Source organism: Ictalurus furcatus, chromosome 1 (assembly GCF_023375685.1).
Source record: "Ictalurus furcatus strain D&B chromosome 1, Billie_1.0, whole genome shotgun sequence".
NCBI classification, from domain to species: Eukaryota; Metazoa; Chordata; class Actinopteri; order Siluriformes; family Ictaluridae; genus Ictalurus; species Ictalurus furcatus.
In genome coordinates, this window is record NC_071255.1 from 37848846 (window position 1) to 37868792 (window position 19947).

The 19947-nt window shown below is 39.6% G+C and overlaps 1 protein-coding gene across 1 annotated transcript; it reads right to left on the reverse strand.

Moving 5' to 3' along the window:
- Positions 1 to 260: 260 nt before the first annotated feature.
- LOC128615312 (pentraxin fusion protein) lies at positions 261 to 6568 on the reverse strand. The gene is made up of 5 exons (XM_053637287.1): positions 6506 to 6568; positions 6258 to 6322; positions 2439 to 4582; positions 933 to 2155; positions 261 to 849 (listed from the first exon to the last, which is right to left on the reverse strand). Exons 2-3 carry the CDS (start codon positions 6316 to 6318, stop codon positions 3963 to 3965), a joined length of 681 nt encoding a protein of 226 aa, XP_053493262.1. The 5' UTR covers positions 6319 to 6322; positions 6506 to 6568; the 3' UTR covers positions 261 to 849; positions 933 to 2155; positions 2439 to 3962.
- Between the last annotated feature and the right edge of the window lie 13379 nt (positions 6569 to 19947).

Genomic DNA, 19947 nt, shown 5'->3' on the forward strand with positions numbered 1-19947 from the left:
CTTGAAGTAACATGATGCAGCCTCAGAAATTGTTCTCTCGATAATAAACTGAACAATAAATCCCAGAACTCAATAACGCTGCCCACTCTCCAATAGAAATATAATTGTTCCTTCTTCCTACATTTTTTTAAATTATTTTTTTTATATAAAAATGCTGTATATTGTGATTGTGATAGACTATCAGTATTATTTCTACCAGTTTGTAAAAACACAATCTTTCCCTCTGCATTGTGTTACTATAAAGGACACCAGACCACACCTTCCCAAATTACTGGGGATTTATTTATTCTCCTGTAGACAGAATGGAAGTAGTACATGTGCAGTATGGATTCTCTCTCGCACACACAACCTGCTGTGAGAATGAGACTTAGCCCATTTTTACTAATCAATCTAAAAACAAATTATCCTCATTTTGACCCTAATCTTAACTAATCAGAACTGTACACACCCGTTGTCTTCAGGAGTTCTTAAAAATCTGCACTGGTGAGAATGTGAATTAGCATCACATTACATTAATAATCAAATACACCACATATCTCCCCAACCTTCTCCTCTAGTTCCTGTTTCATTCTCTCTATCTCTTCATCTTTCTTTTGTATTTGCTCTTTCTGTTGCTCTATCTCTCCATCTTTCTCTTTTATTTCTTCTTGCAGTTGCTCTATCTCTCCATCTTTCTCTTCTATTTCTTCTTGCAGTTGCTCTATCTCTCCTTGTAGTTCTTGTTTCATCCTCTCAACCTTTTCCTTTTTCTTTTCCAGTTTCAGTCTTTTACACTTTTCTCTCAAGATGTCCAGAAGGGTCTGCATTTTTCAGTAAGAATCCACACTGAGTGAATGTCCTCCTCTGTAACTATTCAGAAAAATCAGTCAGTCAAAAAAATACACAGTTAGAAGAATTAAAGACTTTTTTACATTATGAACGTAAGGACTCACCTGATAAAACACTACACTGAGCAGCAAGCATGGTCATCAGGAGAGACCATGAGGTCACACACAGACAGACAGAGAGAGACAGACACTGACTGACTGTCGGTCACATATGAGAGCACTTCAGCTCTGCGAGCACTGAGACCCACACTGTTCCTTTACCCACTCATACCAGGGTGTACACTTCAGTCCCAGGTCAAGTTAATCTTTTGAAAAATTTGTGGAGGATAAGAGACGTGCTCCTACTCCTGATTGCTCACTCCACTAATCCCCTTTCTTCTGGAAGCTGTAGGTAAAATGCCATCATGGAATTTTACTTTAAGTAAGATTGAAGTTTCCAGAAGAAAGGGGATTGCTTGAGAGTGAGCAATCAGATATTAAATTCACTCATGATCGAAGTGTAGACCAACAGATGACATGGAGATACGTTTTAAACGACAAACAAAAAATGACAGGCGATGTGTACATAAGATTTAAATGACAACAAAAAAAACAGATGGTGGCTGGACATGTTTTCCGACATGCACCGAGGCGTATCTTCCTGTACTGCCTGTGCCCAAGCCAAGGTACACTACCTCATTCGCAATCATCGGACTTCTGATCAGGCAACCTGATCCCAATTACACACACACACCCCTCTTTATATAGAGGCGTTGTCCTGCCAGCTCTTTGCGAAGTAAACTTTGGACCAAAGTTCTTCAGCCTTTTATCAACTTCCTTGAGCTCCTCCATCATCTCAGGATCCATATCCCTTGCTTTTTGCTTAAGTTCTCTCACGGTTCCTTTCAGGGCTTCCACCTCTACTGTTATCTCCTCCAGCATTTCTTCCTTTTCAACAATCATTTGCACCAATACATCACAATGTTTTTTCCAGCCACCTTTAACTATCTGCTGCCTGCTCTCCATTTTGTCCCATCGCTCTTTCTCCTTCTCCATGTTTCTTCTCTCTTCCTCAAGCTGGAGCACCAAGCTGTCCTTATCAGCCTGAAATGTTCTCATCATTTCATCCCTTTCCTTCACCAGAGCCTCCATCTCTTCTCTCATCTGAGCTTCTCTGGCGTCGCTGTCTCTCAGCAGGAGCTCGAATCTCTCTTTCTCCTTCTCCATGTTTCTTCTCTCTTCCTCAAGCTGGAGCACCAAGCTGTCCTTATCAGCCTGAAATGTTCCCCTCATTTCATCTCTTTCCTTCTCCAGAGCCTCCATCTCTGATCAATTAAAATGATAAATTACTGAGAAACAACGTGAGAAAAACATGAATGAGTTAATACAACAAATATTAATAACAAAAAAATAGTTGTTCAACAATTAAATAAAGATATTTCCCTCATCAATTTTTTTTTTATTTAAGACAAATTAAAATGAGGAATTTAAAGTAAAACCGGGTCTGAACTGTGTGGAAGCTTTTCTCCACCACATTAGTAACATCTTTAGTCTAAAGTCGTTCTGGTCACATGACCTTTAATTACACAGAAAACTTGTTTTATCCAAACAAATATTTTTTCTCTTGCTTACCTGATCGTCCTTTTATCTTCTTTCATTTATGCAAACTTATAAACTCGCAGTAGTGTGTGTGTGTGTGTGTGTGTGTGTGTGTGTGTGTGTGTGAGAGAGAGAGAGAGAGAGAGAGAGAGAAACATGTTTTGGTATAGAATCAGAATCAGAACATCTCCATGGCATCAAAAAGCATCATTCCGTGACATCACTCCATGACATCGTTCCCCACAGATACACGAGTTCCTGATAACACACACTAACACTGTTCCACTGCTGCTAATGCTTTCCCTTCTTTTACATTTTTATAACAAACTTAAAGAAGAATAAAATAATAAAACATCTCAGATTTAAAACTCTACAGCAGTCAGTTTGTAATTCTGCGCACTAGTGTGATTTCTGATGAGGAAAACACACACTGTTCATTGGTGATAATTGATTAGAATGTTAAATAAGTTTAAAAACTACTTGCACTACAGTCCCTTGAGGTTTACACTTTACAGTGGAACCAGTCGAATAAACTTTATTAATGACTGATGGCGTGACTTTCACTCGACTGTGCAAGGCATCATGGGTAAAGGGTGTCTCTGGTTAAGTGAAACACAAAAAAGAAAGAAAGAAAAGGGAACGATGGAAGAAGTGTGAAAGAATAAAAAGAAACCAATAAACTAAGAAATAAAGAACAAAGAAGGAAAAAATGTAGAGATAGTGTTATAATAGTGTGTGTGTGTGTGTGTGTGTGTGTGTGTGTGTGTGTGTGAGAGATTAGTGTATAGTCTGTGATTATTAATTCTAGTCTGTTAAAACTTAAAAGCTAGATGATTTGAGTTCAGCCGTGTCTTTATTAAACATTTACACTCTTTAATCAGTTTCCAGCTTTCAGAAATTCACCAGAGATCCAGAACATACCTGATCTACAGGTTTACACTAATCACATCTAATAACATCAACTCCTCACATTAAACCCAGCATCACACACACACACACACACACACACACACACACACACACACACACACACACTCACACACACACACACACAGAGCAGTACAACACATCAACTGCTCAATATGTTCCTGTTGATTAAGTGTTCATGGATCAGAAGCTTTGATTGATTAACGATAAACCCGGTTCCCATGGAAACAGAGACAGAAAAAAAACAACTTTTTTTTAAATGGAAGAAAAAAGATTTCTAATAATCTTTTTTTTTTTTCTAAAAAAGATTTCTAATAATTACAAATAAATCAGTCCAAAATATTTTGTCAGATTTATTCAAAGAACGCCTCCAACAAAACAGTTTTTGTGCTGCAGAGTTTTAAAGTTACACAGTAAGAAGAAAATGGAAGAGAGGATAAATCAGTAATCAGGTGAAATCTAAGATTGAGCTAATATACATTTTTGTTTCAGAAACAGAGGATTTCTCTAAGAATACATTTTATATCTTAATCACAGACACTGATTCATCAGGAATGATAGTCACATTAGATAGTCTATTAGACATGGAAATCAAAGGAGAGAAATTCAGAAGCAGGTGTCAGAGACTTTTTAACAGTATTCTTCAGACATGTACTTCTCAACAACATTCCCATGGATTTTGTACTCGAGAAAATCCCAGTTGAGCACGTTCCCACTCGGAGCATTGTATTTTTTCTCATACAGCTGCTCAATCTGACATTCACTCAGAACACTATCAAACATGTGTACATCTGTAATTTCACCCACAAAGCTCTGTTTTTCATCAAAATTACCCAAAAATGAATCAGGATCCTGTCCGATAATTATAGCTCCATTTGGATGTACATTATGGCCACGCCTGTAGATGGTCAGCATGCTGCGGCGTCCGTCCACCCAAAATGCGGTGTTTCCAGTGCTCGAATCCCAGGTGACACACAGATGAGTGGGTAAAGCTGACAGCATCGGGAGAGTAAAGAATGCAGCATCTTTACTGCTTCTCAAGTATAGAGAAAGTCTTCCATTACTTTCTCTCCACACATTGAGCTCGTCAGCCTCTTGAGTGCGATAAGCGAACAGGATGATCTCTCGCTCGTACCAGATTTGAGTAGCAACGCGCATACAGAGTGTGAAGGCCTGCATATTCAGAGGTTTCATTGGTGTGAGTTGCACATAGGCAGAGCTTGACTCTTCAGGGAAGACAAACACCTTACCTAATGGGAAAAATAACACAGAATAATACAGTTGTGTCCAAAAACCTCATGTGCACTTCTATTAACTGTTTTTATTCATGTGTTAGCCACAATGAACACAATCAGACATACTGTAGATTTAATGAATAAAACAGTGGTGAAGGTGATGAGGGAAAACTCCCAGAGATGAAGGATGGTGATGGATAGTGAGACTATAAATCGTTACAGAATAAAGGTGTAGAAGAGTAAAGACAAACAGTACTCAGTGTGTTGAAAGGATGTTCAATATGAACATATGGGATCATATTTGGGAACACAGTAAGGATTTAAAATTGGCATTAAATACATAAATATTCAGACCTCAGACATAACTACAGAATTGAGCGCTATTCAGAAGTTACGGGAGCATTACGAAAGGGCGTAAAATTCCTCTAAAGCAGGTGTGTCTCATTTACATGCCATTCTGACCTTGTACTTAAGTTATTTTTTAAAACAATGTGTTTATATATGGAATCTTTATTGTTCTAACTCATTTGGTAAGAACTGGCAACTGGGGGTGCTATTTGGGAAGAGTGCTAGGTCCCCACAAATCATCCAATCCATATACAGCATTCATTTGACAGGGTAAACTTTGAGCTGTCACCACTACTTGAATGGTAGTTCCCAATCTTACCCAAATTGGCCACTGGGGGCTCTATTCAGTTTTTTATCACATAATAAACAAGTATATCTCTTGTAAAATAAGGTGTAAAGTAAACCATAAATTTTTCCCTTTGGACCATTTAATCCTACCCTCTCAAATGTCTGATAATTTGAATAATATGAAAAACTTAGTTTTGTGAACTGCTCCTAGAATTTTTGCCCAATCTTCAAAGTTGGTGACAAATTACTCAGCAGTACCTGAAACTCAAAAATAATCAAAAACATGTCAAAAACAAGATTTGTAAACAATATGGCTGCCACTTGCTTATAAATCCTAGTGAGGCGGTCATTAATAGGGGGCAGATATAAGTTCAAATAACTGTGTCTCAAGCCATATAAGTCTAGTTGAGCTGAAATGTGGTGTACTGCATTGGCATGCCAAACTGTAACTGGATTTAAATTATGAGTGAATTACTTCAAAAACATCAAAAGCTTTCAGTAATGAGCATTGAGCTACATATATTCACAAAACTTGATAAGTATGTTCTTTTCTGGTCTCTTTATTGTTGTATGTAACTTGGCAAGAACTGATCATAGGGGGAGCTATTTGTGAAGGGTGCTTGGACCCCACAGATTGCTGCTTGTGGCTGTACTTCTTCTTCTTCTTCTTCTTCTTCTTCTTCTTCTTATTATTATTATTATTATTATTATTATTATTTAAAGCAGTGCCTTCTTGGATAAAATATAATTTTAACTTTTAAAATTTGAATTTGATTAACAAAATGTGGTTTTATGCCGTTTAATTGAAGTAGTACCATGTATTATCTACACCAGTATTTCTGTAAAGCTGATTTGTGATAACACATATTGTTAAAAGCACTATACCAATAAAACATTTTACTCAGTTGATTTAAATTATATGAAGTCTGAGGTCATTAACAAAACACCAACAGCAAATAGTCACAGTAACGTAAACATTTTAGTCACATAAATGTAAACATTTTCCTAAAGGATTCTTAATTTGATTTGACATAAAATGTTGATAGAAACTTACAGTCAGTGGCTGAGGCCAGAACCAGAAGAAGCAACAACACCACAGTCACCTTCATCTTCATCTTACTGCAATTGTTTATTATTTAATAGGAAGTTACATAGTTAAATTATTAGAAATAATCATAACAGTTATATATAACAGTTATACTGTATATCTTAATGAAATTATGGTACCAGAGAAATATTACTGCAGACTATTTAAAAAATGCAGATTATAATATAAACAGCACATTTTATGAAAAAACTTACTTTTTTGAATACTTCTCAGCAAAAGAGAAATGCAGCTTTTGCTTAGAATGACTTGCACTTGTACATCACAGTGGATTTATAATGAAACGTGTGGGAGGAGGTTGGGCGTATCCAACCCAGTCTCACAGATAAAAAATATTTGCATTATTTTTTCCATGGAATGAACAGTCTGTCTCCCTGTTTTAAATATATTTGAAAAACAATAGTACATCTATCAAAGTCTTTGACCATTTGACATGCTGTGAAATCAACAAAACTCACTGGGCTTGGTAACGTCAATGATGTCAAATCACAGACAAAGTTATCCCTTGCATCCTAAAATGGCTTTTTCTTTTCACTTTTAATAAAACAGTTAATAAAACAGTCCCACACACATCTCTAGTTGAGAATGATTATGAACTGGAGTAATGTAGCTGAGGTAGAGGAACTGTCAGAGCCACAGGTGACACAATATACGGACAATTCAACTGCTTTTTTTTTTTTTTTTCCACAATGTTTTACAGGGTACTAGGGGCAGAGTGGTAGGGTTCAGATTTAATTCATAACTCATGCAGGATGTCAAGTAAAGGAGGTGCTGATGAGGTGCTAATGCAGTTTAATCAGACAACAACAAATCCAAAGAATAAGGCAGAAGACAATAATCATGGGCAGGCAGAGGTCAGGCGATCAGGCAAACAGCAGAAACAGGGCAGGGCAAAGAGACAAAGTCAAAAATCTAAGCAAAGTCAACATACCAGAATAAACAGACATGATAATAAGGTTTAGTAACAACAGAGACAAGGCAACTGAGCATATACTTCACAAAGAGTGAATGCATAGAAGGTCCTTTTAAACGGTACTGATTGTGCTGTGAATTGGATGGAGGTGTGCATGATTAGAATGAAGGTGAGTGTTCTGGGAATTGCAGTCCATGGCGGCCATGTTTGTAGGACGAAGTGTAGGATGGGAAATGTAGTCACTGGTTTGCTGTGATATGACAGAGCCCCCACCCCCCCAGGGGCACTTCTCCCAAAGCGGCAAAATACACTCCCTCCCACAGCGGTCCTGGCCCTCTGGGCAAAATGTTCACACAGCCCCTCAGGTTCCAATGCAGGAATTGTCCAATAAGTAGTGTTGTGGATAAAAATGACATGAAATAAACATGAGGGAGACCTAGTATCCAGTAAAGGGGAGAAGAAGAAATGACGACGGGCACCTAGACACACAGAAGCGGTATTAGGCGGATATTGACGAATTGGATTCACACTTTAAAGATCTTTTAAGAGTAATACACTATGGTTTATTAGTCAAAAAGTCAAAAAGAAGTATAAGAGCTGAGGAGTGCTAACACACACACACACACACTCTCTCGTACAGTCAAGGGCGGGCATGTAGACATAACACACACACACACTCTCTCTGTCTCTCTCTCTCTCTCACACACATAATATTATAACTTTATAAGATTAATAAAAAGGAGTATTACGATATTATAAGGGTAATATCTTATAATAATAAAATATATTCTCTTTATAAAAATAAAGAGTAGTAGGATATGTAGGATAGTAGAAGGGTAATATAATGATATTATGAAGTAGGAAGTACAGTAAACCATTTTGCAAGCAGTATAACTATATATAAAACAGAGATATAGAGCAAATGTGAAAATAAATTATAAACTAGAAATACAGAAAAATGTAACTTACTCATAATTCAGATGGTGAAGATTCTTGTCTCGCAAGGAAGGCCTTAATTTTAAGAGAAAACCATGAGGAGCCATTTATAAGGGTAGCTGAGTCAAGCTGCCCCCCCCCCTCCCCCCGCGAGATAATAGTGAGACCAAGGTCACTCTAAATTGTTTTGTCTCTCCGCTTTTGAATCTAATGGTAACTTGGAAAGCCCTTTTCCAAAACATAATGGTAACTTGGAAAGCCCTTTTTCAGAACCTATTGGTAAATTGGAAAGGCCTTTTTCAAAACATAATGGTAATGTAGATGAGCTCTTTTTTAACCCTATTGGTATTGATATCATAGTCTTTTTGAAATATATTGGTTATCTACTGTGTAAATACAGTATAAATACTGGAGCTTGAGCTCCGGGTGTCAGATCACTTCTGAGAATTCTCATCGGTGTGGATCTCGTGTGGTGGAACGGAACAATAAATCTGGACCCTTGCTTCTTCTCACTCACGGCTGGTGTCTTTTTTTCTATCTCCAACTGGGTTCAGAGGTAGATGTGAGTATTTGCTTCTATGTTGAATTTTAAGTGTTTTTGGGTAATAGGCTAAATTTGAGCCAGCAGTAGCAGGTTCATCAAGGAGCCGAGGAGTAGACATGAGTCTGGGGCTGGTTCGCCGGAATCATTAGGTAAGACCCAGGCTTGGGAAGTTGTGTCGTCAACTTTAGACGGGGGTTTGACTTGGTGGGCTTTCTTGTGGCCTTTCTCGTCAGCCTTTCATAACTCATGCAGGATGTCACATAGAGGAAGTGCTGACAGAAACATTTGCAGGTATGGCAGTTTAATGAGACAACAACAATTCCAAAGAATAAGGCAGAAGACAATAATTAACAGGCAGAGGTCAGGCAAACAGCAGATACTGCAGTTATTTAGCAGTTATTAAACCCCTGATTAAAAAACCTGACCTTGTCCCCTCTCAACTGTCCAGCTATAGACCTATATCAAATCTCCCCTTCATCTCTAAGATCTTAGAAAAGGTTGTAGCAAAGCAGTTAATGTCGTACTTACATCGAACAATATTCATGAAATGTATCAGTCAGGATTTAGACCTCATCACAGCACAGAGACAGCGTTAGTTAAAGTAGTAAATGACCTACTACTGACCTCTGATCAGGGTTGTGTCTCGCTGCTTGTGTTACTCGACCTTAGTGCAGCTTTTGATACTATAGATCACACTATTCTCCTTGATAGATTAGAAAATGTTGTTGGCATTAAGGGAACAGTCCTCTCCTGGCTCAGGTCTTATCTGACCGATCGTTATCAGTTCGTAGATGTAAATGGTGATTTCTTCATGCGTACTGAGGTTACTTTTGGAGTTCCACAGGGTTCTGTTTTAGGCCACTGCTCTTTAATTTATATATGCTACCCCTAGGACAAATTATTCGTAAACATGGAATTAGCTTCCACTGTTATGCTGATGATACACAGTTGTATGTTTCAGCGAAGCCAGAGGACAGACAGAAGCTTAGTAAAGTTGAGGATTGTGTAAAGGACATTAGACATTGGATGTTAACTAACTTCCTTCTACATAATTCTGGTAAAACAGAAATACTTTTATTAGGCCCACGTGTAGCTAGAAGTAATCTTTCTGATCACATGGTTACTCTGGATGGTCTTTCTGTTTCATCATGTACAGCAGTTAAAGACCTTGGAGTGATTATTGACTCCAGCCTATCATTTGATGCTCATGTAGATAATTACTAGGATAGCTTTCTTTCATCTCAGAAATATTTCTAAAATAAGAAACATATTGTCACTACATGATGCGGAAATACTAGTTCATGCATTCGTCACCTCTAGATTAGATTACTGTAATGCCTTACTGTCTGGATGTTCCAGTAGGAATATAAATAAGCTCCAGTTAGTCCAGAATGCAGCTGCTAGAGTCCTAACTAGAACTAGAAGATACGACCATATCACACCAATATTATCAATACTGCATTGGCTCCCAGTAAAATCTTGCATTAACTATAAAATACTTTTATTAACCTATAAAGCACTAAACGGTCTTGCGCCACAATATCTAAGCGACCTTTTGGTTTTATATGATCCGCCACATCTACTTAGATCAAAAGATGCAGGCTATTTGACGGTACCTCGAATAGTGAAGGCTACAGCAGGGGGGAGAGCTTTCGCTTATAGAGCCCCACAGTTATGGAACAGTCTTCCTATTAGTGTTCGGGAATCAGACACAGTCTCAGTGTTTAAGTCTAGGCTTAAAACGTATTTGTTTACTCAAGCCTACCCTGACTAGATTCTGTTCTACTACTTCGCAGTCATAATAATCTTTTTTCTCCCTCTCTCCTTTCGCCGAGCCCCACACAAATTTATGGAGATACTAGAGATCCAGATCCTTTCTGCCTCTGGATGGAGCTCTCATCTACTCCAATTCCAGACTGCTGGGACTACGGCTGCTCCTAAGGCCATACAGACTTCATATAAATCCATAATGAACTTTTTCACACTAACTGTTGTTACCCAGATGAGGATGGGTTCCCTTCTGAGTCGGGTTCCTCTCAAGGTTTCTTCCCCTTAAAACATCTTAGGGAGTTTTTCCTCGCCACCGTCGCCACTCAGTGGCTTGCTCAGTTGGGATAAATTCACACCTTTAATATCCGTATACCATGTTGATATTTCTGTAAAGCTGCTTTGAGACAATGTCTATTGTAAAAAACGCTATACAAATAAAATTGAATTGAATTGAATACTGGGCAGGACAAAGAGACGAAGTTGTAAACCTAAGCAAAGTCAACATATCGGAATAAACAGACACGATAATAAGGTTTAGTAACGACAGAGACAAGGCAACTGAGCATATACTTCACAAAGAGTGAATGCACTGAAAGTCCTTTTAAACTGTGGTACTGATTGTGCTGTGAATTAGTTGGAGAGGTGCATAATTAGAATGAAGGTGAGTGTTCTGGGAATTGCAGTCCATGGCAGCCATGTTTGTAGGACGAAGTGTAGGATGGGAAATGTAGTCACTGGTTTGCTGTGATATGACACAGCCCCCACCCCCCCTAGGGGCGCTTCTCCCAAAGTGCCAAAATATACTCCCTCCCACAGCGGTCCTGGCCCTATGGGCAAAATGTTCACACAGCCCCTCAGGTTCCAATGCAGGAATTGTCCAATAAGTAGCAGGTTCTTCAAGGAGCCGAGGAGTAGACATGAGTCTGGGGCTGGTTCGCTGGAATCATTAGGTAAGACCCAGGCTTGGGAAGTTGTGTCGTCAACTTTAGACGGGGGCTTGACTTGGTGGGCCGTCTCATGGCCTTTCTCGTTGGCCTTTCATAACTCATGCAGGATGTCACGTAGAGGAGGTGCTGACAGAAGCATTTGCAGGTATGGCAGTTTAATGAGACAACAACAATTCCAAAGAATAACACAGAAGACAATCATTAACAGGCAGGCACAGGCAAACAGCATATACTGGGCAGGGCAAAGAGACGAAGTCGTAAACCTAAGCAAAGTCAACATACCAGAATAAACAGAGACAATAATAAGGCTCCTCTCGGGGAACCGTGACCATATCATGGTAGAGAGGTTTGTGTGTCCCTGTGAACCTGAGGGCTGTGTTGTCTGGAGCCTTGTGCTTCTGGTAGGGTCTCCCAAAGCAAAGTCATCTCAGGGGAGGGGCCAGACTAAGAATGGTTCACAGAAACCCTCATGAAAAAAACAAAGAGAGGAGGCGTTACCCTGCCTGGAGGAAGCCCGGGGCCCCCATCTAGAGCCAGGCCGAGAGGGAGGGCCCGACTGCGAGCGCCTGGTGGCTGGGTTTGCCACGGAGCCCAGCCGGGCAAAGCCCGGAAAAACAACGTGGCACCCTCCTCTCCATCCTATGGGCCCACCACTCGTGGGGTGAGCCGTGGGGGTCGGGTGCGCTGCTACACAGGTGGCAGTGAAGGTCAGGGGTCTCGACGGACCAGACTCGGGTGGCAGAGGCTGGCTCTGGGGACGTGGAATGTCACCTCTCTGTGGGGGAAGGAACTGGAACTTGTGCGGGAGGTGGAGTGCTACCAGTTAGATCTGGTGGGGCTTACCTCTATGCACAGTCTTGGTTCTGGAACCGTACTCCTGGATAGGGCATGGACTCTATTCTACTCTGGAGATGACCAGGGTGTGAGGCACCGGGCAGGTGTGGGGATACTCACAAGTCCCCGGTTGAGCACCGTTGCGTTGGAGTTTACCCCGGTGGATAAGAGGGTCGCCTCCTTACGCTTACGGGTTGTGGGGGGGTTGAAACTCTGACTGTTGTCTGTGCATATGCACTGAAAACCAGGTCAGAGTATTCGGCCTTCTTGGAGACCCTGAATGGAGTCCTGTATGGGGCACTGGTAGGGGACTCCATAGCTCTGCAGGGTGACTTCAAAATGCAGGTGGGCAATGATGGAGATACCTGGAGAGGCGTGATTGGGAGGAATGGCCTCCCTGATCTAAACCTGAGTGGCGTTTGTTGTTGGACTTCTGTGCTAGCCATGGATTGTCTATAACAAATACCATGTTCGAACATAAGGAGGCTCATAAGTGTACGTGGTACCAAAGCATCCTAGGCCGAAGGTCGATGATCGATTTTGTAATCGTATCATTTGATCTGAGGCTGCATGTTCTGGACACTCGGGTGAAGAGAGGGGCAGAGCTGTCAACTGATCACCATCTGGTGGTGAGTTGGGTCAAGGGGTGGGGGAAGACTCTGGACAGACCTGGAAAGCCTAAATGGGTAGTGCAGGTGAACTGAGAACGTCTGGAGGAGGCCCCTGTCCGTGAGATCTTCAAATCACACCTCTGGCAGAGCTTTTCTGGCACCCCTGTGGAGGTTGGGGGCATTGAGCCTGAGTGGGCAATGTTCAAAGCCTCCATTGCTGAAGCTGTGGCTGAGAGCCGTGGTCTCAAGGTCTTAGGTGCCTCAAGGGGTGGTAACCCTCGAACATCGTGGTGGACACCGGTGGTCAGGGAAGCCGTCTGACTGAAGAAGGAGGCCTTCCGGGATGTGTTATCCCGGAGGACTCCGGAGGCAGTTGCAAGGTACTTACAGGCCCGAAGGGCTGCAGCCTCTGCCGTGAAAGAGGCAAAGCAACGGGTGTGGGAGAAGTTCAGAGAGGACATGGAGAAGGACTTTCGGTCGGCACCAAGGTGTTTCTGGAAAACCATCTGCCACCTCATGAAGGGGAAACGGGGAACCATCCAAGCTGTGTACAGTAAGGATGGGACGCTGTTGACCTCAACTGAGGAGGTGATTAGACGGTGGAAGGAACACTTTGAGGAACTCCTGAATCCGACTAACACGCCCTCTAAGGTAGAGGCAGAGGTGGAGGCTGGTGGGGGATCATCGTCAATTTCCCTGGTGGAGGTCACTGAGGTAGTTAAAGGACTACACAGTGGCAAAGCCCCGGGGGTTTGATGAGATCCGTCCAGAAATTCTGAAAGCTCTGGGTGTGGAGGGGATGTCTTGGATGACACGCCTCTTTAACATTGCGTGGAAGTCGGGGACAGTGCCAGAGGAGTGGCAGACCGGGGTGATGATTCCCCTGTTCAAAAAGGGGGACCAGAGAGTGTGTACCAATTATAGGAAATCTGGGATTTTTTTTCCATCAGAAGTGAACAGGTTATTTATTTATTTATTTATTTATTTATTTATTTATTTAAAACAATGAAAGGAAATATTCAATGTCTGGATTTTTTTATATTCAACATTCTGCATTAGTTTTAGGTTACTATTTAAATTTAAGCAAATTTGTGATACAGTGTTAACTATTGTGATACTGACTATGTGGTTAGATTTCCTTATAATCTTGTTCCTTCTACTAATAGGGCAGTGGCAGTGTTGGCTCGGTGGTTGAAGGTTCTGGGTTACTGATCAGAAGGTCAGGAGTTCAAGCCCCTACACTGGAAAGCTACCACTAGACCCTAGAGCAAGGCCCTTAACCCTCAAATGCTCAGATGTATAAAATATAGAAATGTAAGTCGCTCTGGATAAGAACATCGGCCAAATGACGTAAATGTAAATGTAAATGTAGTTTATCCGGTTTCCTGATCACCTGACTTACCTGTGAGTTTGCTCAGTGTTTGTCTCGTTTCCATTGAACTGCTCTACCTGCATTTACATCTGTCTCAACCTCCATTGTGTAACACAATGTACATAATTTTAGTGTTAAAGAGTTTGTAAAATGTTTATTTAAAAAAAGAAAGAAAACAATATTGAATGGGTATCAATATCCGAAAAGAAAAGAAAAGTCATGTCGTGTTGTTTCTATTTATAATCAGTGAGCGCCGTGTTAACTTCAGAAACTCAACAAATCAAATATATACAGATATGAGCAACAACAAGGGTTCACAGAAACTTACTTACAGAAATCTGATGAGTCATCAGCCATTTCTTAATGAAAACACAGTCTTCAGGTGTATTACACCTCACACTGCTGAGAGCTGCTCGTGTACGTTTCCTCCCCTTAGTTTCGTTTTCTCCTAAATGTGTTTAAATGCAGAGGGCGAGGTTTCAGAAGACAAAGCAAATGTAAAACCATGAGGCGTAACCCTGTGAAATCATGGACTCATTACAGTAATTAAACACATTGTTCACTGTTATGGTATGTTTCACTTAATTAATGATACTTTTTACGTATAATTATATCATACTACTCTACTGTAGTAAATATTTATATAGAGTACTTTAATATAATTTATTTCTATAATATAAACTTTATATAATTAATGTATTCACTGCATTTATTCACATATTTATTCATTATTTATTCACATATGACAGTAGAAGTCATATTTAATTTAATCAATATTCAAAAACAATAATAATAAAAGACAGTATGTGCACGTTTGTATTTTTTTTTCTCCTAAAGGGTTTCTATTTGTTTTTTACTTGAATTTTGTTGGTTGCTGTTTCACATTAAAGGTGGAAAAAGATCTGACATGATTTATCTTACATTTTTTTACATCAGATAAACCTGCAATTTTAACAGGGGTGTGTAAACTTTTTATATCCACTTCACCGTTTTTAAGCGAGCTGGGGTTCACTTCAGCAAATTTAGATAGTTTATACTATAATTGTTCACAAATGCATTGTTAGAGAACATTTTTTGGATTAGTTGTTGTAACAAACTTTAAACTTTTCACCAGACGCGTTATTTCTTATTACTTTAATTATTTTTTTAATCATTCATTTCACTTTTACTCAACTGAATTATTACTAGAGTAGCCCCTTGTTTGTTTCTTCCTTGTTTACTTAACCTTTGGCCTTGAAGTAACATGATGCGGCCTCAGAAATTGTTCTCTCGATAATAAACTGAACAATAAATCCCAGAACTCAATAACGCTGCCCACTCTCCAATAGAAATATAATTGTTCCTTCTTCCTACATTTTTGTTTCATTATTTTTTATATAAAAATGCTGTATGTTGTGATTGTGATAGACTATCAGTATTATTTCTACCAGTTTGTAAAAACACAATCTTTCCCTCTGCATTGTGTTACTATAAAGGACACCAGACCACACCTTCCCAAATTACTGGGGATTTATTTATTCTCCTGTAGACAGAATGGAAGTAGTACATGTGCAGTATGGATTCTCTCTCGCACACACAACCTGCTGTGAGAATGAGACTTAGCCCATTTTTACTAATCAATCTAAAAACAAATTATCCTCATTTTGACCCTAATCTTAACTAATCAGAACTGTACACACCCGTTGTCTTCAGGAGTTCTTAAAAATCTGCACTGGTGAGAATGTGAATTAGCATCACATTACATTAATAATCAAATATACCACATATCTCCCCAACCTTCTCCTCTAGTTCCTGTTTCATTCTCTCTATCTCTTCATCTTTCTCCTCTAGTTCCTCTTTCAGTTGCTCTATCTCTTCATCTTTCTCTTCTATTTCTTCTTGCAGTTGCTCTATCTCTTCATCTTTCTCTTCTATTTCTTCTCGCAGTTCGTTTATTGTTTCATCTTTCTCTTCCAGTTCTTGTCTTTGTTCTTCTAAATCATTATCTCTGTTTTCCAGCTTCTGTCTCTTTCTGTCAATATTTTCCTCTTTATTTTCTAGTTTCTCTTTCAGTTGCTCTATCTCTTCATCTTTCTCTTGTAGTTCTTGTTTCATCCTCTCAATCTTTTCCTTTTTCTTTTCCAGTTTCAGTCTTTTACACTCGATCTTCTCTTCTCGTTGTTCGAGCTCTTGTTTTACTATTTCTAAAATGTTGTCAGTTTCCTCGTGTAGTTTTTCTCTCAAGGTGTCCAGCGCGGTGTCCATTTTTCAGTAAGAATCCACACTGAGTGAATGTCCTCCTCTGTAACTATACAGAAAAATCAGAGTCAGTAAAAAAATACACAGTTAGAAGAATTAAAGACTTTTTTACATTATGAACGTAAGGACTCACCTGATAAAACACTACACTGAGTTTTAAGAATTAATTTCAATGTTACTGGATGTTCGAAACGGACGTGTCTGCTGAACTTCTTGTTTTGTAGTTCTGGGTTTGTTGACACAGGAAGTTAAAAGCCTATGTTAAATAAAAAAGAAAAATAAATCACATTTTTAAATAGTCTCTGTTATGCTTTTGGTGAAACTATCAGTATCTGCATTGTCAGTACACTAATAGAAATCTCTCAGAACTACACAGATGTCCACCACAGGTCATAGTGTAACAACCTGGAAGTGAAATGGACATAAGTGGGATTTTATGATATTAATAATCTACACAAAATGTGGAGGCGTGGGGGGAGGGGGAAGTTGCATTGGACATCATTAATCAGTTAAATGATGTCGACCTGCATGCAATTAAAGTGTCACATGATTTCATTATAAATACACCTGTTCCTGGAAGAACCCAGAGTTTATTACAGAACATTTCTAAACAAACAGCATCATGAAAACAAATTCAGGACAAAGTCTGGACATTGTTTAGTCCCAAACTTTAACCATCCTGTAGAGCAACCAAAAATCAATTAGTAAAACAAAATTATTTAAATATATAAATATTTACAGTGCTGCTTGAAGGTTTGTGAACATCATCAGATTTTCACACAAGTCCTAAAAGTAGATAAAGAGAACCCAATTAAACAAATGAGACAAATTATACTTTTACTTATTGAGGGAAATGATCCTATATTACATCTCTGTGAGTGGAAAGTATGTGAACGTCTAGGATTAGCAGTTCATTTGAAGATGACATTAGAGTCAGGTGTTTTCGAACAACGGGATGATGATCAGGTGTGAGTGAGTGAGCATCCTGTTTTATTTAAAGAACATGGATCTATCAGAGTCTGATCTTAACAATACATGTTGTGGAAGTACATCATGGCACGAACAAAGGAGATTTCTGAGGACCTCAGGAAAAGAGTTGCTGGAAAAGGTTACAAAACCGTCTCTAAAGAGTTTGGACTCCACCAATCCACAGTCAGATAGACTGTGTACAAATGGAGGAAATTCAAGGCCATTGTTCCCCTCCCCAGGAGTGGAGACCAACAAAGATCACTCCAAGAGCAAGACTTGTACTAGTCAACAATGCTGTGCATGGCAGGGCTGCAAGGAGAAAGTCTCTGCTCTCCAAAAAGAACATTGCTGCCCTTCTGCAGTTTGCTAAAGATCACGTGAACGAGCCAGAAGACTATTGGAAAAAAAAATTTGATGGATGAGACCAAAATAGAACTTTTTGGTTTAAATGAGAAGCGAAGGAAAACACTGCATTCCAGCATAAGAACCTTATCCCAGCTGTGAAACATGGTGGTGGTAGTGTCATGGTTTGGACCAGTTTTGCTGCATCTGGACCAGGACGACTCGCCATCATTGATGGAACAATGAATTTTGAACGATACCAGCAAACTCTAAAGGAAAATGTCAGGACATCTATCCATGAACTGAATCTGAAGAGAAAGTGGGTCATGCAGCAAGACAACGATCCTAAACACACGAGTCGTTCTATCAAAGAACAGTTAAAGAAGAATAAAGTTAATGTTTTGGAACGGCCGAGTCAAAGTCCTGACCTTAATCCAATAGAAATGTTGTGGAAGAACCTGAAGCGAGCAGTTCATGTGAGGAAACCCACCAACATCCCAGAGTTGAAGTTGTTCTGTACTGAGGAACGGGATAAAACTCCTCCAAGCTGATGTGCAGGACTGATCTAAACAAACTGGTAGTTTGCAGGGATTCATGACATAAATTTAAAGGGTGAATCCATATGCAAGGTGCTAGCTCTTTGTAGGACAGGTTTATCTGCAAGGACTCACTAGAGAACTTGTGAAGCCAGAGTATGAAGTGAAAGCAAAAGTGTTTATGCAAATCACAGGAGCAGAAGTATTTAAATATACCAAAAAGAATATATCAATATATACCAAATATACCCATAAGCCAAAAAGAACAATCCTGTTGCTGAGATTTATACTAAATTCAGTAACAATAGATCTGGATAACTGAGTAGATCTATGATCTGTGTGACTGAGTGACTATTTTGTTCATTAACAGTGACAGATGAAGTCATTTGGCCAAGAGAAAATTAATACTACCCTGGAATCATGGGATCATGACAGGCACAGCTAAATCAACATTTCCAGCTCAGTTCTCCATTTTGATGATGCATGATGGACTCTAATCAATTCACATTACAGTAAGGTCATATCGCAAACGTAAGATCCTGAAAAAAAAACATATTTTAAGTTTTATTGCAATTGGTAATATAGTTTATAAACAATATTTCTTCACAACCTCTCATAACAACTTCGCTCAACAGGACTAAACATCTTCAACTGACGATTAATTGGCTGTCCAGGCAAAATGTATCTATATAAGTAAGACAGGGCTGAGAGGCACGACTGTGTGTGTGTGTGTGTGTGTGTGTGTGTGTGTGTGTGTGTGAGAGAGAGAGAGAGAGAGAGAATTCAGTACTATAAGCACTGCAGTCTGGCCTCTTTAAATTCCTACCTGCATGTCTGCGCATGCTCGGTGTTTAATCATGTATTAACACTTACCTGTTGCTCTCACCAGAGGGCGCTCAGTGCTAAAAGTTCAAGCCACTTCATCTCAGCATGTTTATGGCGTCTCTCTTTATCAAGGAGACGTCTGTGGTAATCAAGCTCAGGTCATTTTCACCCTGTTTGTGTGTCTGATTGATTGTGGGTCTGATACAAATTATTTTGTACTTTTTATAAGCATTGCCACAAGCTTCAGACTCTTTATGTTTAGATATTTCCCCTCAGATTTTATCATGATGTCGTTTCTTCAGTGTATTCTCTAACACCCCTTTAATGCCTTCAAAAGAAGAAGCGGTATCTTCAAGATTCACATCAAGAATATTAACAAATACTAGAAAACAAGCGCACATGGGGCAGTGGTGGTTTGGTGTTTAAGGCTCTGGGTTACTGATCAGAAGGTCGGGGATTCAAGCCCCAGCACTGCCAAGCTGCCACTGTCGGGCCCTTGAGCAAGGCCCTTAACCCTCTCTGCTCTGGGGGCGCTGTATCATGGCTGACCCTGCACTCTGACCCCAACTCCCTGACATGCTGGGGTTTGTGAAGAAAAGAATTTCACTGTGATCTAATATATACGTGGCCAATAAAAACTCATTAGTATCATTATATTAGACCGGTTTGAGCATCACACACTTGCTGCCTGTTTCCTTTAGAATTGACTTAAACTTTTGATTATTAAATTTTACATATTTTAGCACCACAGCACCTGATAAACACCTGATAAACAATATTCAGAATCGTGTCTTAAGATGAC